This window comes from Dipodomys spectabilis, unplaced genomic scaffold, assembly GCF_019054845.1.
Source record: "Dipodomys spectabilis isolate Male_0828 unplaced genomic scaffold, ASM1905484v1 ptg000324l, whole genome shotgun sequence".
Lineage (NCBI taxonomy): Eukaryota > Metazoa > Chordata > Mammalia > Rodentia > Heteromyidae > Dipodomys > Dipodomys spectabilis.
In genome coordinates this window covers 638,077-661,960 of record NW_024871001.1, presented here as the reverse complement: position 1 = coordinate 661,960, position 23,884 = coordinate 638,077, and the positions used below count along the sequence as shown (strand labels likewise).

Here is a 23,884-nt window from a genome sequence, read left to right as displayed (position 1 = left end):
CTGGAATATTGGTAATTGCCCAATTGCTTGCTAGGAGGTCCTATACAACCCCAACCCATGTTGAAACCAGCAAGATGAAAGTTCTGGAACACTGGGCCCAGTTCACTGAAAGTGATCCCAGGTCCTTTCCATCGGTGTAGGAAGATGTTTTGAGAAATGAGGAAGAGGGCACTCATGCATGCCGTGAGGAAGCTGGTGACCTTCGAATGCCAGGGAATTGTCCAAGGTCACATGCAGTAGTTTTTGTTGCATCATGGGAATGACTAAACTCCTTATTTTGTGATTGAAGATAGAATGTAGAATTCTCAGTAGTGGAGCAAGAGGGTAGGTTAAGTGTGACATACAACATAGCATTTTTGTCTTCTTATTCTATTTGGGTGACTTTGAAGTTGGCCTTTGTTTCTTTTCAAGTTTTTCAGAGTTCACTTTAAATCAATGATTGTTGCATTTCAGAATTGAAAAATAAGTTAGGAGTGAGTCTTGCTAATTTTGACCAGTTGAGAAAACTTTTTACTTCATGACCAGGAATAGGATAACATGGCAGCAGAAGAAGTGTGTTCTTGGCACTGAGAAAGAAATTAGCAATCAAATAGATAGGGATAAATTGAAAACAAATTCTTTTTTGTGTGTATGTATGCTTGTACAAAGGTTTGAATTCAGGCTCTGGGACTGTCCCTGAGCTTTTTATTTTGTTCAAGACTAGCACTTTAGTACCTGAGCTATAGCTCCACTTCTGACTTCTTTAGTAGCTTAGATTCATGAATTTTACAGAAAACACTGAAGCTTCCCTGGGTAAAATATATGGCATCATTAAGTACTGGTAAGGTGAACCAATTCATGTGTTTAAAAAGTTGAATCAGGAAATTCCAAATGATGATTTAGTTTTGTCTGAGTTTTAAAAATTTCCTTCCAAATATTTGCAATGAAATTAGGCAAGAAATGAATAGAGCACCTCAGAGTTTGAACTGGAGAGAATCACCATAAAGGACTGAATGTTGTTTCCTAAAGCTACTTGTTAGAAAATGTGATTCTTTGCTTTTTTGGTTTTGTTTCTGTGGTAGAAAAAGTATGCTGATTCAGAATTACTTTCAGGATTACAGCAGTGAAGTATCTTCAAACAGATTTGAAAATTATTTTTGAGACTCATGATTTGAATTATTCCCATGTTTTCTAAATACAGTATTAAAATTTTATTGAAATGAAAAAAGAAACAGATATCTGGCTGAGGTTGGCTTCAAAGTACACTCCTCAGATCTCAGCCAATTGAATAGCTAGGATGAAAGGTATGCCCATCAGCACTGGCAAAAGCTAATTCTTGCATTACTTTATTCTTTTGCCTTCTGTGTAGATGAACAATTGCACCAAAAAAGGCTGGTGAGGATGAGGCCAAACGGCAACTCTAGAACATTATTGGTGGGAATAAAATAAACATACGACCACCCGTTTATCCAGCAATCCCACTGTGTATTTATTCAGAAGAACACAAACAAGGTTACAGTACACTATCATAATAACCATGTTCATTACAGCACTATTCACCATAGACAAGATATGAAATCAGTCCAGGTGCCCCTTGATGGATCAAGAAAATGTGGTTTACATATACACGAATGAATTTTAGTCATCCATTAGAGAGGATGATATTCTATTGGTGTTTCTTTAGGTGTGCAATACCAGCTCTGATACACCACTTCCTGTAATATAAGGGATCCGAAAATTCTCACTCTGGAACTGAGATCTTAGGAAGGGAGGGATCCAGGCACGGTAGGAATATAGATGAGAGTAGAGGGTAAGCAGAAGAACCTCAACCCTGCTGAAATTCCCTCAAATGAGTCAGAGGCATCACAGTTTCCAGCTCTGCTCCCAGGAGCATCTGATGACATGAAGTGCCTAACTAGCCTGCACTTCTCCTGCAGAAGTCTGGAAAGTCAAAGTGTTCGTCTGAGGATCTTGATGTGGAGAAAAGGGCTACACAAGGGACTAGTTGGAAATTGAGGATGGAGAGGAACCATTTCTCAAATACGGGAACTCACAATAATCTAGCTTCATCCTTTTCAGCCCAGCACAATTCAGTTTCTAGTCATGAGAGGGCCCATTTTGCACCTAGAAACCTGTGAGCCAGAAACATCTCTCCACTCAAGATCTGAAAGGTGAAAAGATAAGAACTCTGGAAGTGTTTCAAGTGAGATCTTGAGGATGAATGGAAGAAGATTCCACAAATGGAAGGATAGCTAATATTTCAGGTGCATTCTAGCTGAGAATTCTGTGCCCTTAGGCATATCTCAACAGAGGAGCATTTCATCCTCTCTTCCTTCTAACCTAGGGATCCTGGGGCATTTCAATGTAGATCTGATGTTCTTGGATGGAGGGCCCCACACTCTCTGAGGATTCCAAGAGAGTATGACCTGACGAAGCATTATCTCCAGAGGTTCTCAAAATAATCCATCTGAACCACTCATTGACACTGCAGTCTGATGTGGTATCACTTCAAAATAGAACTTGCACTACTCAGTCCTTTCCTTCCTATCATGGGACCTTAAGAGCCACATATTTTATCTGGTATCACTGGAGGGGAGAGGCCTGAACTCTATGAGAGGTCCAAGTAGAAGTAGTGGATGAGCAGAGGAAGCTCTGTGTGCTCTAGAAGTTTCCTAAATAATCCATCAAGATCCCTGTTTGCAGCACTCCAGCAGGTGGTGTGTGGTCAGGAAACCTCCACTTCATGGTTCTGGTGATAGGGACCTTGGAAGTAATAACCTTGGCTGATGTCCTTAGAAGGAACAAACCTGAGCTCTATAAGGGCTTAGGTGATAGCTAACGGTTGCAGGAAGCCCCATCTACTCATCCCATAAAGGGACCAACCATAATCTAGCTGCACCCCTCCTGTAAGGACTACAAACATGGAGTTCTGTGCCAGGGAAACAAGCAAGCCAGAGCCCTCTGCTGATATTTCAGGTATTTGAAGTGGAGAAGTCTTAATTCTGTGACTAGTGGAGGTGAAACTCGGAGCGGACAGAGTTCGATGCTCCCCCTTCCATAGAAGATCCACAGCGTCACAGCTGTGGTCCCTCTGTCAATATTTTCTTTGGAGATGCATCTCTTCAGTGAGCAGCCCTTTCAAGTCGCTCATCACTCCTTACTACACAAGAGAATCTGGGAGACCTAGTTCTCTGAATCTACCATGGTTAGGTACTGGTCTGTGGAAGTGGTCCCTTTCAATGCAAAAGTTGATCAGAGGAAGCCCTTATCCCAGCAGAGAGACTCAAGGAATCAGGACCACTTTTTCCAGTCCCCCACCTGAGGGTATCTGATAAGTTAAACCTTTTACCCATTTCTAGCCCTACCTTCAAGCCTCTGGTCACATGAATTCATAGCCTTGATCTGGAATCCTTCCAGCCAAACGGCCCTGGCTCTATTACCAGTTGCCTGAGAGGTCAAATTGGTGGGAGGGTACCTGCTCAGATAGAGGGACCAACAGTTATCTAAATGTATCTGTGCTTTCATGTACACTTTTTCTTTATTATTATTATTTTTTATTGTAAGAATGTTGTACAGAGGGGATACAGTTACATGAGTAAGGTAATAAGTACATTTCATAGCAAGCATTGTTACTTCCTCCTTTATTTTCCCCCCACTATCACTTCCCTCCCATACTCCCCAACTCTTTCCACCCCCACCCCATAATGTATGCTTTTTCATCTATGCACACCCAGTGGAATATTTCCCCTTCCTATGCCTACATTAAGAAACCCTGGGAGGTTATAGTATTCTCCTGAAATTCTTGGATTGGATGGGCTCAGGCTCTGTGAGGGCTTCACTTGAGATAAGGGAACTCAGGCACCAGAGGCTCATATCTTTAATCCAAGCTAAGCAGGAGGCTAAGATCTGAGGATCAAGAGCCAAAGACAACTCAAGGAACAAGGGCTCTGAGACTCTAATAAACAATTATCCACCAAAAACTGAAACAAAATAAAATTGGAAGTGGAGCTGTAGCAAAAGTGGTAGAGCCTTAAGGAAAAAAAAAAAAAAAAACACAAAAAACAAAAACAGCAGGAACAGTACCCAGGAGCTGAACTCAAACCCCAGGACCAGCACTATAAAAATGACCAGAAGCCCCATCCCATTACCCCATTGTTGTTATTACAGCATGCTGGAGATGGTCAGGCCAGACAAGCACCCCAATCCTTTCAGCGCCCATTAATCCCCTCAAGACACTGGTATGAAGAGCTCAAATAGACAGTGACCTGGGGTCACTGAGAGATCCAGGTGTAAGCAGAGGATGGACAGGGGGAAATATTGCCCCAGAAGAAAAGCCCACGAACAATTGCAAAGCACCTCCATTGTCAGCTCTTCATTGGTAGCCCTCTACTCAGTTTATTGGCCGTAATTAAGAATTAAGGTGAATTGGAGAAAATGAAGGATGGGAAATAGCAGCCAGGAATTTAGAGACAATCGCTGTAATAATGAATTTGAGGAAAGCACATAAGCACTGTTTTTTAAGCTTCATAAGCTTCATAAGCTGCAATGTTTGGTAAGAAGGAAAAAATAAGTTGAAAAGAAACTCTGTACCTCTGAGCCTATCTGCTTGCCCAAATAATTGGTGTGCTTTGGCTACAGAACAAAGATATCTTTAAGAAAATTATCATGGGAAAATGATTCTTCTTGGAACAAAACGTTTAAGGGAGAAAATTTATCTTGGGTGTGGACACTTGTTTTGGCAGAGTGTAGGATGAAATCCATCCTTTCTTGAAATGATGCCTAAACATTAATGACCCAGTTTAATAAGCAGACCAACCTCAAAATCTCGGGCCCAATTAATAAGACACTGTAAAATCAAGAATGAGAAAATGAAGCCAGTCTTCAGGGGTTCACATCTCTAATCCACGAGACTGACATCTGAGGACTACAGTTCAAAGCCAACATGGGCAGGAAAGACTGTAAAGACTCTTACCTCAAATTAACAAGCAGAAAAGTGGTAGAGGACCTATGGCTCAAAGTCCTAGAGCACCAGCTTTGAGCACAAAAGTCAAAGACCTTGCCAAGGCCCTGAGTTCAATTTTTAGGACTGGAACAAAAAAAATGCCAAAGGTATCAGGTGTTTGTTCAAAAGGAAACACTCATCCTAACCTGAATATGAACCAAACTCCAACTACTTTTTCAAAATACGTACCTGCAATGTCAAATCACTCATTCCATCTGTTATCAGTGGGTCTGTACCCATTTCTGTATTGGGAACTATTCTTTCTCTTTCCTTCCCATTACTTCACTTATTAACTTGTTCAATTTTTATCCTGATAGTCCTCAAATTCTTTATTATGATAAAATCAAGAACTGGTTATCCAAGGGCCCGTCAGATGCCTCCTGCCATCTGGAGACTTCCTCCCTAGAGCATCCTAGTCATTGACCTGGTGACAGCCTCACCACTCCTATTGGCCCTTCAAATAGCCTTTGCACACCTGGCATTCACTTTGTTGCTCTGAATTCTTTGGGATTGGATTCTCAGACTCTTGAAGGGACTGAGGTGAGAGCTTAGGGAGGTGAGATGAGCCAGAGATAATTTTGCCAGATGCACCCACAATAATCTAGCTGCACCACTGTTGCCTTGCATATGTCATTGTCCAGTTAGAAAGATGCATCCTCATGCCTCAGGAAGGTCCACACTGAATTTGGCCAACTGGCGCTTTTGTCATTGGGAAGGTGCAGCTTATACGAGGATACACAACTACTCCATTTTTCTGAGAATTTCATGAAGGCAGAAAAGCATGCTCTGTTCACATTTAAGTGATCACAGGAGTCCAGTGAGAGCTCAGAAGAGGCTATTAACTCCAGAATAGTGAGGAGCTTACAGAGTCCAGCTCACTCTTCTTGTCAATTATGGTGGCCCCGTGCTGTCCTTAAAGGTATATAACAATGGGAAAACAGCTATCTCACTGTGTCTTATAATTGTTCCACAGACCAGGAGACAATGCTCTTGTGCAGAAAGAGTGTCCTCAGATAACCCGGCAGCCAAAGTGTAGGTGAGGTCAGGAACCAAAGTAAGGTACACATTTAGATGTGTATAAAGGATCCTACAATCCTGGAATAGAGGACACCCCACATTGTCCATGCCCATATGTCCTCCATGTAGCCCCAGAGCCTCAGCCTTCCTTAGCCTCCTACCTGAGGAGCTGACTCCCTTGCTACCTCAGGCTCTCAGGCAGCAGATCCACCAGGGAGACGGGAGCCTCTATGACTCTAGAGTACCAAACAGAAAGCGCCCATGTGAGAGCCTCCAAGGGTAAACTTCTCAGGTATAGGCACTTCCATGCTGCTTCTCTCCACAAGGCCTCACAGAGCTTCTGCCCACCATACTACTTGTGATCCTCAAGGAAAGCTGTGATACCTCACAGTCACATGAATCACAATCCTCCCAAGCTAGAATGATGCCTTCAGTCCCAAGGAAAAGCTGTGCGTCTGGTGGGAGAGATGATTTCATGACTGGGGAGAGACACCTACCATGGCCTCTTCCTACTCCTCTCCTCCCATCCTTAACACTTTACAGTAGATGCCTGTTGCAAAGATATCACATTATTCTGAGTCCTCACACACCTCCTTGCAGCTCCATGCTTTCCACTCCACAAGCAGTAAGATTTCCAGGAGAAATCATTCCACTGAAGAGGTTGTCTGAGAGGCTCAGTATGATGAGAGTGTGTGCTGTTATGTGCCATCATTTTCCTGTGTTACACTTCCCCTGTAGCCATCTCTCTTGTTCCCTGTCATTCAACTCCACAATGTGCCCTACAGCCCAATCCTTCTGGGATGCCTCCTCTGGAGGTACCAACAAATTACCTGCTCTCCTATAATAAAAAGCATCAATACTACATGAAGTAATCCACACATCTGCCACAGACTATCCTTTTTCTACTCTTCTGGCCATATTCCCTTAGAAAGAAAAGTTCAAGCTAACTCTAAGTTATTTAGACATAGTACATCTCTTCTTCAGTGTCAACCTATTTTTTCATTCTGTGGCGATTTTCCAGAAGTCTTGGGCTTGTCCCATAATGAGATGCCACTTGGACTATAACAAAGAAGGAAGAAGGAGGATTTCTAAGGACATGTGGCTTTTGATGTAGGATTTTTGTGTACTTCCTATTGGAAACTGGGGACTGGACATACAAACAGATGGAGGAAGTTCTTTATGTGGTCAGAAGCTGGAGTGCCCTCACTAGTTGGAAATGAGCATCAACTATCTATTGAAATTGAATGTATATACACCTTAGGATCTTCTTAGAGGTCACAACTGGATGCTTAGTCATCATACTAGGTTATATCTGAAATCTTAATTCACTTTCTTTCTTTTTATCATGTTGTCAGTCACGGGGGCTTGAACTCAGAACCTGGCTGTAGTTCTTGATCCTTTTCACTGAATGCTAGTGCTCTCTCCCTTTGAACCATAGCATCTCTTCTGGTTTTCTAGTGATTAATTGGAGATCAGAGTCTCATGGATTTTCCTGCCATGGAGGTTCAAACATTGACTTTCAGATATCAGCCTCCTGAGTAGCTGTAAAGGCATGAGAAATTGGCACCCGGCATAGTTCACCTACTTTGTATTGCTTTTTGCCTACAATCTGCTCCACAGGAAAGCACTTGCTTTTTAGTATTGCACCTGTACAGGTATTCAGGTATCAGTGATCATGTGGAGCATAGTGAGCTCACAGTTGATTATAGTCCTGTATCAAACAGAAGGAGAAAAGAGGATGAGATAGTATTGCAAATGGAAATGCAGAAAATGGTTGGTGAGTGATAAAGGGGAACTTTCTATGCTGCCCTTTCCATAATCCAAAATGAGACAGGATAGTACAGGATTTAAACAAATGGATCACAGAGTAGGTAACTGAGAACATAGACTTTCAAGGCAAATCTTGTCTTTGCAGAAATCTCCCAAGAGCCAGGAACTTGTGACTCACATCTATAATCCTAGCTACTCAGGAGGCTGAGATCTGAGGATCACAGTTCCAAGCCAGCCCAAGCAGATAAATCCAAGAGACTTTAATCTCCCATTAACCATCAAAAAGACAGAATGTAGAGCTGTGGCTTAAGTGGTAGAGTGCCAGTCTTGAGCAAAATAAACCAAGGGAGAGCACCAGGTATGAATTCAATCCCCACTACAGGCACATTAAAATTAGGAAAGAAATGCCCCCTCAAAGAGAGAAAAATCATTTTACCCAATAAGGCACATTCACTAATTTTGCTGAGGATCTACCATGTATCGGTTTCTGGGAGAAAGCATAGTAGTCCATCTATATTTTCTCCTTCCCTTCCTGAGCTCATAGGAGGACTACTTTCACTGTAGCACATGTGATGTTTCCAGGTATTTGAAAGCCAGTATGAATTTCCATGCTTCCTTATTCCTTTGAGTCACAATCATAGTTACCCCATGTTAGCATGGTGGAACCCCAAGATGGAAGTATGTCAATGTGAAGAGTACTCACAAAGCAAATTTCACTTCATGGTCTCAGAAATAATCGTTTTTTATCTTAAGACATTCAAATCCCAGGCATTATGCACATTTCAAGTAGTAGTTATTTTAATACCCAGCTTCTAATTTTGTTAGACTTATTTAAATATTTTCACTGTAAAGATAATAATTAATTTTCTCTAGCTGCACAAATATCTAAAAAATTTGAATATATTTCAGAATATTTCCATAACTCAACACCTGCTCTGAGGGGCACTAGAGATGGGGAATCTGGTTTGTAATATTTTAAAGTTGGTTTTCACAGGGAGATGACCTAGATAAATATGCCTCTCATAATCACATGAAGATACATTCCTAACCGTGTTCCATCTCTTTGCCATTAATGCTTAATAGAAATAGATGTTCCCTTGACCACACATGTAACTTCTTCCCTGGACCCTAAGAGATACAATCTTGTTGTGAGGAATTTGAAAAGGATAGACCTGGGCCTTGTGAGAACTTTGTGTGAACAGAAGAAACCTGACTCACAGTTGGAACGTATAATCTATGTAAAGATCCATTGTAAGTTCTGCATGTTGGTGGGGTGTACTGAGGAATATACCTCCTTCTGTACTAGGGAATCCTGAGAGTAACAATGTTCTCCTGAATTCTGCAGGTCAGGCAAGTAGAGAGGTCAGAACCCTGTCAGTGGTGAAAGAAAGAATCTGAGTGAGACAAAGGAAGTGATAGACCTAGATACAGAGTCCTGGAATATTCAATCTGCACCCATGCACTTTGCTCTACAACTAAAAGGCATATTTTGTTCAGAAAGTGCCTTTGAACCCTGTGAACCTCGCCTTGTCATTCAAGGAAAACTAGGATTCTCAGAGTGAGATAAAGATTCTTGGCAGGAGGGAGCTTGGGCCCTGTATGGGGCAGATGATAGCAGAGGGTGAGGAAGAAGAATCCCCCAAACAGTGAATGTCTCCAATATAATCCATATCTTAAGCGTGCACCAAGGGCATCACAGCATTGAAAACATGCTCCTGACATCTGTAGGTCTGAGAATTGGAAGTACTCACCATTTGGACACTTCTGATGATGCTGATGATGGACATAAGAAGTCCTCTCCCTGCCAGGCACCAGTGGGTCACATTTGTAATCCTGGCTACCCATGAGGATGAATTTTCATGATTGTGGTTTGACGCCAGTGCAGGCAAGAAATTCCATGAGACTTTTCTCTCTACTTAACTAAAAATACAAAATAAAGGCAGAAATGGCTGTGACTCAAGTGGTAGAATGCTAGCCTTAAGCACAAAATGTAAGGGATAGTATCAGTCCCAGAGTTCAAGCAACAGGACCAGCAAAAACTTAAAAAGCCTTCTCCCTAGATGTTGTTTCAGTTAAAATATCGTTGAATCCAAGCTGATAGTCTCAAGGCATGTTCATTGAGGCACTAATCAGCTGAGTGCCCAACCTCTTCTACTTCGTTTAGTCCTTTGTGGGTTTGGGCTCAGGCCCTTAGAGTTGCTAGGCAGGCACTCTATCAATTCCGATACTCTAAGTGTTTTCCTTTAATTGGCTTTCAAACAGAATCTATTTGCTTTTATCTGAGAAGACTTGGACCTCAAAGTTCTTCATTACACTTTCCTCATATTCTTGGAGATCAGGCGCATTGTCATACTTACCATTTCATTGTTTGACAAAAAGATCTCCCAAAATTTTAGCCCAGGCATGCCTCAAATTCAGATCCTCCCAATTCCAGGCTGCTGAGGAGGTAGGAATTTAGACCACATCAACAGAACCTAGCTCCTCCGCCTGCTGAAGAGTCAGAGTTTGGTAGTCATAGTTTGAGTCTGATATGTTTTTTGTCAATTTTAAGGCTTGAACTCAGGGCCTAGGTGCTGTCCCTGAGCTCTTTTGCTAGAGGCTAGGGCCCTACCACTTTGAGCCATGGGGCCACTTATAGCTTTTTCTGTGATTAATTAGAGATAAGTGCCTCATAGACTTTCCTGCCTGGGCTGGATTTAAACTACAGTCCTCTGATCTCAGTTTCCTGAGTAGCTAGAATTACAGGTGTGATTACAGGTGTGGTGCCTGTTTTGGTCTGAAATTCTTAGGAGGGATTCAGATTCTGAGGGGTTTAGGTAGGAGAGATGTCTAGAAGGTGAACAGAGGAAATCCTACTAACATGTGCAAAAGAGTCACCCCAATGTCAGTCATTGCCCCAACATTCCACCCCACCCCCAGCCTCCTCTCCAGAATCCTGTGACCATGGAGACAGATTTGAACAATAACTTGGAGACGAGAGGCAATATGTCTGAGCTGGATTCAGGAGAGAGGAGAAGTTAATTGGCCAAAGCTCAGATTTAGGTATAGAATCATAAAATAAGCAAACACCATCATTCATTTGACACTCTCAGTCCTGACCCCTGGGGAGTGTCAAAACGCTGGAGAACTCCCCCACCATTTATTCACATTAACCCTTACCAGTCCACCTAACCTTAAGTTTTCTCTCGGGTACTGTGAAAATAACAGCCTTAGTCTAGGGTCCTAGGATATAAGAGGTCTTTGGATAACTGAAGGGAAACAGAGAAAACTTCAATCTATTTTTGGGTCCCCTAAAGTCTATATTCACACTTTCTCTCAGCTATGCTTCTGAGGGCCTCTATGATGGTGAAGTATCTCCCTGTTCTTCACTTGCTCCTACCACATGGGACACTGAGGAAATCTTTGTTTGAAGCCATTGGTGTCCAGAGGGCAGGACTCTGTAGGGCCTATGTGAGCAGTTAACACACTCCTGGTGGATACGCATCTGACATTCACTTCCACCATGCAGTGATAAAGGAAATGAGAGCCTTGGCTGGTCAGGGACAAGACTGTTAAGGAAAGGACCTTAGACTCCAGGTTAAGGGAGACACAGAGCAAGTGTGCCCCTGCGGTCAGTCCAGGGAGGCCCTGTGATTTGTCACCAGGATAGTGATGTCATACTTAGCTTTCTAGGTCACAGAGAGGTAGGGATTAGGTAGACAGACAAATCCTGAGTTTCATACCCTGAGGGACCAGATGCTGACCGAAGTCTCAGGGTGAAGACTCAGGAGCAACTGGGATTCCCCTAGACACAATAAGACCTACTCATGCAGTGACCCTGTGGAAGCCTCACATCAGGTGATCGAACAACTGAGTCTACTTCTCAATCTAAGGGACAAGGTAAGTCCCGTAGAGAGTTGAGGTAAGATGTCAGGTAACACCAAGGAAGGGAAACTTGCCCTTATTTTCAGACTGAGTCCTGATCTTTCCCCAACTCTGTGAGAGGTGACTGGTATCATGAGAGGTGTGGGACTTCTGCCTGGATTACGGGGGATATTTTAGGTAGGAATGCAGGGATATTGCAGGTCGGATCAGAGGTAGACCTCCACTCCCTCGTCACCCTGGGGAGGCCCAGCACAGCATACCTAGATTCGGGGCACCTTCAATTTAGCCTCTTAGACTCATTTCCAGAGGAGTGGAACTTGGTCTGCAGAATATGTCCTCTGCCTAGTAGATGCCTTAGAGAAGACCAACAGATCCTATTCTAGTTTTAAGGAAACTTACATTGTAAGCCTATAGTGGCTCCAGACAGAACTGTGGGGAAGAAATGGCACCAGCGATCTCTCAGGATTGGCAGGGGGATTTGAAAAATTGTAGTCTTAGCCAGCAAGATGGATGTAGAGTTCAACAGTGGGAAAAGGCCCAGAACTTGTGATGAATGATTATGAATATTTTGAGAGACCCCACACAAAAGAAAAGCCCTGGATACCACTCCCTCTGTGAGCCTTGGGAAATCTATGCTGGGGAGTTCACATGAACAGCTTATATACTTCTGTCTCCCAGGAACCAAGAGGCTGAATCATTGGACTGAGGGGATTCAGCAGAACAACATGGTCAGCAAGAGGGAGTGTCCAGAATCTATCAGGAGTTAAGGTGAGGACAGGTATAACATCACTAACAACCTTCTCTTTCTTTACCTATGAGAAAACCCAGCAACTATAGGCACATTTGTCCTTTTAGGTTTTCTCACAGGAAAACATTTTTGGCTTTGGGATTATGGTTTCACATTTCAGAGGGAAAGTTCTCAAGCTGGCATTTAACAGTCACTCCTCCCCCCATGTGGCCCGTACTGCATGAGGTAACATTTGCTGGTGTCCCCAGTCATGCATGATGATTTCCCATTGCCTCTTGTTCAATTATAAGAATCTGGACACCAGTTGTGAGATCATGCCTCAGGCCAGCAGAGAGTAGTCCAGACATCTCCAGGGGAACTTTGGGCACCTAGAGTGAGTTCAGTAGAAGATTTCTATTGCAGAACATTGAGGTATTTGCAGTCTACCTCCCTCTCACTGTCCAGCATGGAGACCTCATGTTGTCCTTGCATGCTGGAGCTCAAGGGAGAGAGAGGTCTGACTCACTGCCTGCTGTACATACTCCAGGGATCAGGAGGTAAAAGTCTTGGCCTGAAGTAGTGTCCTCTTGTAATCCAGCAGAGGATTCTCTGCTAGGGTCAGAATTTAAGATTGAGGTGCATATGATGACATGGTACCATATGGTCCATTCACCCCACAACACAGGACTCCACATCACTCAGCACTACACACCCCACCAGCACCCCAGAGACTCAGACTCACTCAGCACTTTGTGCCTTGTTGAGTTGTTCCTTGACACTTAGGCTTGAAGCAATAGAGACAATAAGGAGACAGGAACTTATGTGTCCCTAAAGCACCAAAGGGAAGGCCAGTAGTAAGTCCTAAGGAAGCTGAGAAGAACAACATTTTCAGCTGAAACTACTTCCCTGCTTTCTTTCTCACAGGTGTAGGAGTCATCATAATTGAACTAATTCCCTCCCTCTTACTTATAATCCAGAAGCAAAGCAATAATGCCTTATACTCAGAGGACCAAACATCCTGAGCTTGAGCAAGTTCCTCAAGACCAAAACGAGGCTGCAGGTCTGGTGGGTGATCAGATCCCTCAGGTTGAGGAGGCTTCTATTTGTCTGATGCCCACTACCCGAAGGGACATGTCAGAAGGTCTCCAGGGTGAGGTAGTTAGGGAGACTAATGAAGAAGAGCAGAGAGCCAGTGATCAGGCAAGGGAAGAACTGCCCCTCCACGACGAGAAGACCCTGCATTCGGTCATACGCAAAGAGGCAACATCATTGATACCATTTCTGCTATCTAAGTATTGGTCAAGCCAGACAGTTTCTCACATTGATATGCTGAGTCACATCAGGAGAGGTCACAGGCGTTACTTCCCTCAGATCTTTGAAAAAGCTTCTGTATTGATGCAACTCCTATTTGGCCTTGATATAAGAGAAGTAGACCCTATTCTCCACAAATATGTGCTATATGTAGCAGCTGGGATCACTTACAATGGTATACTTAGCGATGTGCGGGGTTTGCCCAAGTCAGGCATGCTGATAATCATCCTCTGTATCATCTTTATGGAAGGCAATCGTGCCACTGAGGATGACATCTGGCATGTGCTTAGTAACATGGAAGTGTATCCTGACAGAGAACACTTCATTTACGGAAACCCTAGGAAACTGCTTATGGAAGATTTTGTATGGGAGCAATACCTAGAATATCAGCAGGTTCCCGGCAGTGATCCCATCATCTATGAGTTTATGTGGGGCCCAAGAGCTTATGCAGAAACTACAAAAATGAAAGTCTTGGAACACTGGGCCAAATTCAGCAAAGTTGACCCTAGGTCCTTTGAATTTCTATATGAAGAAGCTTTACAAGAAGAACAGGGAGCAAGTGGCCATGCTATTGCTTCTTCAGTAGAAGAGTGACTCGTGCCAATTTTAAGAACACTTAGGAAATCAGTTCCACAGTAACATCCTAGTGGAATAGCCATTTCCTGGTTATGGTAAAAATTTCCAGCAGTGAAATAAATAACAATACAGAGAGTTCTCTGTTAATACTTGTGTCACCCATTTTCTTTGTAACATCAAAAAATATATTGTCTTGATTTGGGTTGGCTGTGTGTGTGATACAGGAAATTATATCTTAAAGGTAATTCCCTTAACATAATATTTTCCAAGTATTTCCATTTCCTAACAAATGGGGCAATATTATTTCTGATGGAGGCATTTGGTATGGGGTGGGGGGTCTGGGGGGGACCAGGGGGGCAGGAGGAGTCGGGGGGGGGGAGATAGGAAGGGATGGGAATGGGAAACAAAGGAGGAGGCAACAATGCTTGATAAGAAATGTACTCATAGGGGTGGGAAGGTGGCTCAGTGGTAGAGCGCTTGCCTTGCATGCATGAGGCCCTGGGTTTGATTCCTCAGCACCACATAAGCAAAAAGAAAAAAGCCAGAAGTAGTGCTGTGGTTCAAGTGGTAGAGCGCTAGCCTTGAGCTGAAGAGCTGAGGGACAGTGCCCAGGCCCAGAGTTCAGGCCCCACGACCTGACCCAAAAAAAAAAAGAATGTACTCATTATCTTGCCCATGTAATTGTAACCCCTCTGTACGGTATTTTCACAATTAAAAAAAAAAAAAAATTCCCACCACTCAATGACCAATGTCTTCTGCAAACCTTTATTTTAGCATCTGTTCTTGGTAATAGCTTCAATATCCAATTGCATATAGTTTTAGTACACAGCCTTTTCAAAAATAGAGATGGAAATGGCCTGTAGGAAATGTTGCTGTTTTTGTTTTCTTTCCTTTTGCTTGTTTATCTTTGGGAAGGCGATAGGTGGATACAGAAAGCTTGGGACAAAGGGTGAACAAAACAGCACAGAACTCACTAGTTAATGTTGAATGAAGTTAAAATTTGTGGATGGGGACAACAGGAGGGCAAAAGTGGGAGGGGGAAGGAAAGGGTTGACATTTTCCAAAAAGAAATGCAGTCTTTATCTGATTTATATAACTTTAACTCCTCTGGATATCACCCTAACAATTACAACAAAAAAGCATAAAAAGAAGTTGTGCTAGGTAACATTTACTCATGCCTGTAATCCTACTCAGGAAGCTGAGATCTAAGGATGGAGATTTGAACCAAGACTTGTCAGGAACGTCTTGAGATTCATATTTCAAATTTACCACACACAAAAAAACCAGGAAGTAGAGCTGCATGTATAAAAGTTTAGAGACAATGCCCAGGCTCTGAGTTTAAGCCCCGGATTGGCAAACACTAAAGTATGAGGTTATATAATTTGCAGAAAATTAGATGGAGCTTGTATTAAAGAAGCTAAATTGAGAATGATCAAAACTATATCCTTTCTCCTTTATAAAAAATCTCCCTCACCAATAAAACACAAAAGGAAAAAGTCTAAAGGTTAAATGAGGACTGTCTTCGCTAAGGGCAACCAGTGGCAAGAGATAACAAAATGATATGATTTTTGAGTATTATAGGACAATGCATGAATATATGAAAATCAAGTTATTAAGCCCCATTTAAAAGAAATGCAAAAACTAAGAACAGTGATTTCAATGGGGAAGCAGCTGGCAGAGAGTAAAGGAGGCAGTCTTTGACTCAAATCCTGGGACCTATCATCTAGGAGATTCTTCACAACTAGGTTTTGCAAAGTGATTTCCAGCAGGGGAATTTTTCCTGAATTTTATCACAGTTCATTTTGGGTTCAAGTGCTTCTGGGCTGCATACATTGGGATATGTCCTGGAGAAAAATGACATGAACAACATCCCCACATGGAAAGCACTGGGATCAAATACCATTAGAAATGACTGCCTCTGTCATTCTCTACAGCTCCAGCACTCACAAGCATAACTCACTTCTTGAAGTTAGTAGAGAAAGGGACCAGACACACACAGCTGCTGCTCAAGTTGAGGACATAGGAAGTGACTGAGATGACCTGTACAGGGCTAGGCCCTCCCTTGCTGTGAGCCTTGAGAGACATTGAGGAAGAAAACCAGGCAGCTGCTCTGTGACTTCCACATCACTTTGTTAGTGCAACTTTTTCATATATCAGTTATGGGACCTAAAGTACAGAGTGACCTGACTGAAGACACCTTCACTTCTGCAATTAGAATTTGTGTCAAAGAGTATGGGGACTGGATCTGATAAGTGTAGCCCCTCTACAGTAGAATCCTTTGTGAGGATCAAGGCTTTCCTAATACTCTAAAAAATAAATAAAAAAGAATGAACCACTCATTGGGGTTGGTACATGGCTCAGCTGGTAGAGTACTATCCAATGAACAAAACTGTCTGGTACTGAATTCAGATCCTTTGTTTAGACAAAAAAAAAGAGTATCTCCAATGCACAATCCAGGTTATATGCTACTCCTATCAATCCAGGTTTGTTCTTGGCAGTATTTCTTGGGAAGGGAGCACCTCTGACTGCCTTCTTAGTGTTGAGGTAAGAGCTAGTGACCTTTGCTTGTAAGATGGATCATCAAATCAACAGAGGGGGAAAGTTGGCAGACCTCTTGAAGAGGAAACTTGACAATGTTGGAAAAGATGGCTCTTGAGAAAAACCTGCTTGTGTGTCCACATGAACACCATCTTCCTAGTTCCCAGGAAGGTGACTGCTTGTTTTCAGCCATGTATTTGGATACACACACACACAACACACACACACACACACACACACACACACACACACACACACACACATACACACTCAGAATGGGGGGAGTGCCATTTGGCCTCATGGAGTCCATGCAGTGAGATCTGTGTTCTGAGATCTGCAGTTCTGCACAATAGAGAGAGTACAAGTGAGCCGGTGCTGGATGTGACACCGTGGGGTTGAAGACAGTAAAGCCCTCCTCATGAAGAGGTTCTCCAAATATGCAGCTACCAATTAGCAGACCTGTCTCAGGAGCATTTTGTCAGGTGAATACCTTCATGCCCCCCATCCCCTCCTTGAGCATCAGTGGATTCTGGGAGTAAGAGACTTGCTTTGAAGGCAGAAGACTGATTACTGCATTGGGATGGAAACAGAACCTATTTGGCATCAATGACAGGATCTTAAAGAGGATGGAGTCTCCCAAATCTGATTATTCCTGTAGTGTTTACCTTAGCTACCCACATACAAATGGCCTGGTGTGAATTGTCTTAATTTTGGCCTTAGGATAAAAGAAGACAGTTTTAATTGGAGGGGTCATGGTCTGGATATTTAGGGAAAGAGACTTTAGAGTATAACAAATAATATACTGGGCACTAGTTGTTCCCACCTATAATCCTAGTTATTCAGGAGGTTGTAATCTAAGGATGGAGGTTTGAAGCCAGCCTAGGCAGAACGGCCTGTGAGACCCTTATCTCCAATCATCCACTAAAAAGATGGAAGTGGAGCTGTGGATCAGAGTGGTAGAGTTCTAACCTTGAGCAAAAAACACTCAAGAATAATGCCCAGGCCCTGAGTTCAAGCCCCACAACCAATTAAAAAATAATGATACACACCAGAGAAGCCTGACACTGATGTGTTTCCAGGGAGGCCCTATGCCATGTGACCAGAGGTGTGATGCCTGACTTATGCTCTGAGTCTGGCAGGGCTTAAGGTTTGGGTAGAAGAAACTGCTTTTGAATATAACAGACGCATCAGGTACGGTTGGAAGTCAAGGTAAGTACTGAGGGAGGCTGAGAGGAAGCCGAGGAAGCTCAGGCCTCCCCTGATCTAAGTCATTTAGGGCCTCATGCAGATGACTAGGCAGCTAATTGACTAATGCATCATGGTCTGAGAGAGGGGAGGGATTTGGTGGAAAGATCACTACCTCAGCAGAGGAATGGGACCCAGGTTTACAGGGAGTCAGGTGAAATATGGGGCAACACTGAGGGGTCCAGTATTCAGTACAAATGGAGTTCAGCATTACCTCTACTTTTCACATGGAGTCCCATTCTTTACTTAACTCTAAAATCTAGGGGAGGAGATTCAGGTCCTGAGAGGGGCAAGGTTATGCCTAGAGCAAAGGGTAGGACTCAGGGAGGAATGAGAGACAGAGGGGTCCTCCACATCCCAGCAGACCTGAGAGGCCTAGATCAAGTCATCAAGGCCTGATTCAAGTCATCTGGCCTGATTCAAGTCATCTTTCTGTGTGTGTGGGGGGCGGGGCTCATGGGGCTTGAACTCAGGGCCTGGGTCCTATCCTTGAGCTTTTGTGCTCAAGGTTAACATTCTACCACTTGAGCCACAGCTCCCCTTCTGGATATTTTGTAGTTAACTGAAGATAAGAGTCTCACAAACTATTCTGCCCAAGCTGGCTTCAAACCAAGCTTCTTAGATCTCTGCCTTCTGAGTCGCTAGGAGTATAGCTATCAACCATGGGTACTAGGCTTCAAGTCATCTTTAATTGTGATTTTAAGACTTGTCTCAGAAAGGGGTGGCTCTTGTTCTGTGGAGTATGCCCTCGTCTCAGCAGAGCCCTTAGGGAGGAATTAAGAGGTCCATAAATTAAAGCACAGGAAATCCTTTCAACTGTCTGCCCAGAGATGCTCCAGATAGTGGTATGGAGAGACCCTATCTCTGGATTACTACTTATGATAAGTAGATGAGGTCATGTAGATTGGAATCCTTTTCATGACTGGAAGCTGGTGGCTGATTCCTGTAATCCTGCCTACTGAAAAGGTTGAGATCTGATGATCATGGTTTAAGGCCAGCCTGGATAGGAAACTCCTTGAGAGTCTTATTTCCAATTAACCAGCAGAAAATGGGAAGTGGAGCTGTGACTCAAAGTGGTAGAGCACTAGCCTTGAGCAAAAAGGAATAGGGACAACATTCAGGTCCTGAATTCTACTCCCACAGTTGACCAAGAAAAAAATCCTCTTCATAGATGTCTCAAGTTGCAGCCTCACTTCCATTAACCAGATGTCAAGAGGTGAGAAACTGGACTGAGGAAAGATATCAGTCCTAGTCAATGGAGAGAGGTGTTTAGTATCTAATAGGAGTGAAGGTAAGGACAGGTTTAAATTCCCAATCCAAACACAGCTTACTACAGCCCCCCGCCCTCTACCACTGACTTTCCATTAATAGTGATGAAACTAAGATGAGGGAATAGTACCCCCTTCCTCTTAAATTACTAAGAGAAACATGATTATGGCTTTAAAAGAGTCATTTTAGGTCATCCAGTGAGAAATCTCAACTTTGCATACATCAAGGTGAGGACCAACCTGTTCTCTCCATCCACACTGCCTACTTCCTGTCCTGTCAAGACAGCAGCATCTCCTGCAGCAAAGAGTCGTGGGTCTCAAAGCCTTATTTTGAGGTATTTACAGGACAGGAACAAGGCTCTGTGAGTAGAAGCAGCACTTTCTGATGGTAGACAGAAGACCATCCCTTAAGTAATCCAGTTTTGGCCCTTTTGTCAGCATGAACAGGAGTTCTCTAGTCAGTACAGCAAGAGAACCAGTGCCCCGTGTATCATTCCATTTCAAGGAATGCTAGGAGAAATAGCGTTAGTGTGAGGTTCATGGAAGGGAGAGGTTCAACTTTCAGAGCAATTAAAAGACGAGGATGGACAGAAGAACCTCTCACTCATGAAGTGTTCCACTATTATTCTGCTTCACCCTTACTGTGATCCCCACAGAGGTGAGAGGTGGGATTCTAAACAGGAGAGTGCCTCCTTCTACTTCAGATTTCTTAAAAGTATGAGCAGGATTGTCATTGCATTATAAAATTTCCCTAAAGAAGTAGGGACACTCCACTTAGAGCTTTAGACTCAGATCCTTGTTGCAAAATAGGATTTTGAGGACAAGTCCCAATGTGAAGGAAATTTGACAGAGCTTTATTGAGAAAGCAAGCAAGGAAGCAGAAAGGCAGAGGTGCACTCTAACAAAGTCTGGATTCTCCTATTGAGACATCCTATATTATAAAATATTTTGTACATTTTCCTTTTCATTGTTACTATAAAGCTGAAGAACAGACGAATTACACTTTCATAATTCAGGTAATGAGTACATTTCTTTTCAAAGAATGTCATCCTTTCTCTCACTTTCTCCCAGTTTTTATTCCCATTCCCATTTCCATGTTGTATAGTTCATTTTCAACATAGTGTCTAGTGAGCACCACTGCTTCATTTGTTCACTCTTTGTTCCCCTATTTCTGTGCCCCCTTACCCTCTCAAAGACAGATAAAAATCACAACACAAAGAAAACAAAAACATAAAAATACCTTCTTATTTCCCTTTATCATAAGCTTCTTGATAGAAGGCAGGGCTTGATTTAAAGTTATTCAGGGATAAGTGTTTTTCTTGGTTCTCACATCTTACACAATCACTCTTGGTATTACACTTTTATCACTTGTGCTCAGGATCTCTGATACTGAACTCCTCATGAAATTTTGATCATTCTATTTGGGCTTTCCTCAAAAGAAAGAATGAATTCTGCCATACTATATTTTTTGAGACAGTTGTCCATCCCGGAGATAACTATTTCGTGCCTGTAGGAGTCATTTTCTCAAGTAATTACCTCTTCAAGTGTTACTCAAGTCTTTTTGAAAAGAAATAATGTCCTTGCTCTGTTTTTAGTGCAAAATATTTTAGGCCAGCAGATGAGGTCAAAAGGAGAAAGTTCCTCTTTTCCTTGTAGTAATACTGAATTTTGTAAGGTAGTGTAAGGGTTAAAGAAAAGAAAGTAGTACTTCTGTGTTTCTAAGTATAGTGCATGTTTGTGAATTTCTGATTGTAGTATACCACACTTCGTTCTCTCTAATCTATCCTGCCTCATTATTTTTAGCTTCTTTTTTTTACAAAATGTTATTGTTATAATAAAAGTGATGTACAGAAGGTTTACGATTTATGTCAAATAATGAGCACATCTCTTTTTGTACAGTATCTTTCTCTCTCACCTAGCTCTTCCTTCCTCTCCACACCCACAAATTGTATAGTTCATTTTCAAGATAGTGTCTACTGAGTATCACTGATGGATTTATTTGCCCTTTATCCCTCCATATTTTTTTATTGTGAAAATACTGTACAGAGGAGTTACAATTATATGGGCAAGATAATGAGTACATTTCTTATCAAGCATTGTAGCCTCCTCCTTTGTTTCCCCTTCCCATCCTCTCCCCCCTTCCCCAATCCTCCCCGCTCCCCCCCCCCCCCACACCAAAGTTGTAAAGTTCGTTTTCGACATAACGTCTTGTACATCTCATTGTTGCAATGGGTCCACCTGTATCCCTATTTAAACGATTGTTTTCCCCTTCCCCTCCACAAATTATACAGACATCAAATATAGTGAAAGCAGGGGTTATACTGTGGGGGAGTGTCCTCCATATTTTGAGATTCTTAAAAGAAAAGTAACAGGGTCTGTAAGAGGCTGAAATGACAGCTGAAAGTGCACAAAGGAAACCCTTCCCCAGGCAGAAGCCTCCAAAGCCTCTACTGAGCAGTCCCCAAACATGCTCCACTCCTTAATTTCATTTCAAATCACTCTGGGGGTAATACAATTCAGCTAAAGACAAGTGCTGGTGGCTCAAGCCTGTAATCCTAGCTACCCAGGAGGCTTAGATGTGAGAATTGAGGTTCTTAGCCAGTCTAGGCAGGAAAGTCTGTGGGACTCTTATCTCTAATTATCCACCAAAACACCAGTATGAGTTAATAGATGGCACCCAGACCCAAAGTTCAAGTCCTGGTTCTAGAACAACAGCAAAAAAAAAAAAAAAAATGAACTGCAATGTTAAAGGTTAGAGGCTCTGACTCTGGGTGGGGTCAAAGTGAGTAAGCAACTGGAATGAGGAATTCTCCACTAATCAAAGGAACTCCAACTAGTTACCTTAAGCGTTGTTACAAGCACTATATAAATGGACATCGAGTGAGACATGTGTCTCTATCTGCATTAGATTATGTTAAAAGAGCTTTGTTCTGAGCTCTGCAGGACACTGAGCAGTGAGGCTTCAGCTGCATAAGTGGTGGGGGTGACATTCTGAGGGTGACCAGAGGATGCTTTCCTTAGATAGAAGGCCCTGAAATAATCCAGCAGAACCCCTGCTACAGTTGATTGCCTCTGTTCTTTACCTCCTTTCTTCCTGGTTTTCAATTGCTTTGTTTATTTCTGCCTCAGGGGCTAGGGAATTAACAACATTGGAGTAAAGTTCATATATATATATATATATGTATATATTAAAGATACTGTACAGAGGAGTTACAGTTACATGAGCAAGGTAATGAGTCCATTTCCTTTCCAGCAATCCCACTTTTAGGCATTTACCCAAATGATCACAAACAAGGCCATGCTAAAGCTACCAGCACAGTTATGTTTATGGCAGCATTATTCACCACAGCTAAGATGTGGAACCCACCCAGTGCCCCTCAGTAGATAAATGGATCAAGAAAATATTATATATATATGAATGTGTATATATATATATATATATATATATATATATATATATAATGGAATTCTATGCCTTCATCAGAAAGAATGACACCACCCCATTTGTTAAGCAATGGAAAGACTTGGAAAAAATTATCTTAAGTGAAGTAACTCAGACTCAAAGAAACACAGGTCCCATGGGTTCCCTTATCTGCAATAACTAGTACATATCTAAGACAAGCAGAAGAAGTCAAAAGCTATGTACATATGACCATATAACCTGATGCTAAGAGAAATGAACCCCAAGAGGTTTTATCTTTCTTGCTGTTCTTTTTAATGTACTTACAATGTACTATGTGATTTTTTTGTTTCTTTTTATGTTCTTCCTCCATAGTACAAGCCTGCTGTCACTGTATTTGATTCCAGTGTCCTGCATCTTGTATATACATTTTTCTAATTTGGAGAGGGGAAGGGAAATCACAAAATGCCAAAATAAAGATACAGAATGAATGACCCATTGTAACAATGACATGCACAAAACAGTATGCTGAAAAGGAACTTTACAACATTGTGGTAGGGGGCACGGGAGGAGTTGGGGATGTGGGGAGGAAATGGATTGTAGGGGACAAATTAAAGTGGGGTAAAGTTTTTGAGAAAAGAGTCCCAATCTCTGAGACAGGTCCTGGTGGGAGGAGGGGCTGCACAGCAAAAGCTGTATGAGCAGCTCCACAAATAATCTAACTGAAGCTCTGTTGTCAGCCCTGTCCACAGAGGCATCTAGTCAGGTGACCACTGTCTGCAGTCCTTCCTGCAGCCTCAGTGGATGATGAGAGTAAAGGCTTGGTGTGAGGAGAACAGAATGAGGAGGTCTAGGGGATGGGGTGGAGGCACTATTGAGATCAATGATAGTACCCGAAGTGAGGCTGGAGGTCCCTCAGAATCCTCATGTTCATCTGTTAACCGTGCTGAGCCAGACCTGAGGCCTTCTACCTGGTCTCTTAACTTTTATCTTGAGGTTAGAAAAAATTACACTTTTGAGGGGAATGGTAAGGAATTATATTGTTAGGGAGAAGACCTTTGACTTCTGTTTCAGTCTTCTTAGGGAAGTCTGTCCCTACAGTTTTTCTAGGGAGGCCCCACGCAATGATGTGTCTGGGGACATGATGGCTCAAGTAAGCTTCTGGATCTAAGGGATTGATGAGATCA

The 23,884-nt window shown here is 42.6% G+C and overlaps 1 protein-coding gene across 1 annotated transcript; it reads left to right on the top strand.

Moving 5' to 3' along the window:
- The first annotated feature begins 13,349 nt into the window (after positions 1–13,349).
- On the top strand, positions 13,350–14,264 carry LOC122128166 (melanoma-associated antigen 11-like). Its single transcript, XM_042702455.1, has one exon. The coding sequence runs from the start codon at positions 13,350–13,352 to the stop codon at positions 14,262–14,264; it is 915 nt and encodes a 304-aa protein (XP_042558389.1).
- Positions 14,265–23,884: the final 9,620 nt, after the last annotated feature.

Coding starts and splice junctions, on each gene's coding strand:
- LOC122128166 (XM_042702455.1), top strand. CDS start 13,350: ATGCCTTATACTCAGAGGACCAAACATCCTGAGCTTGAGCAAGTTCCT.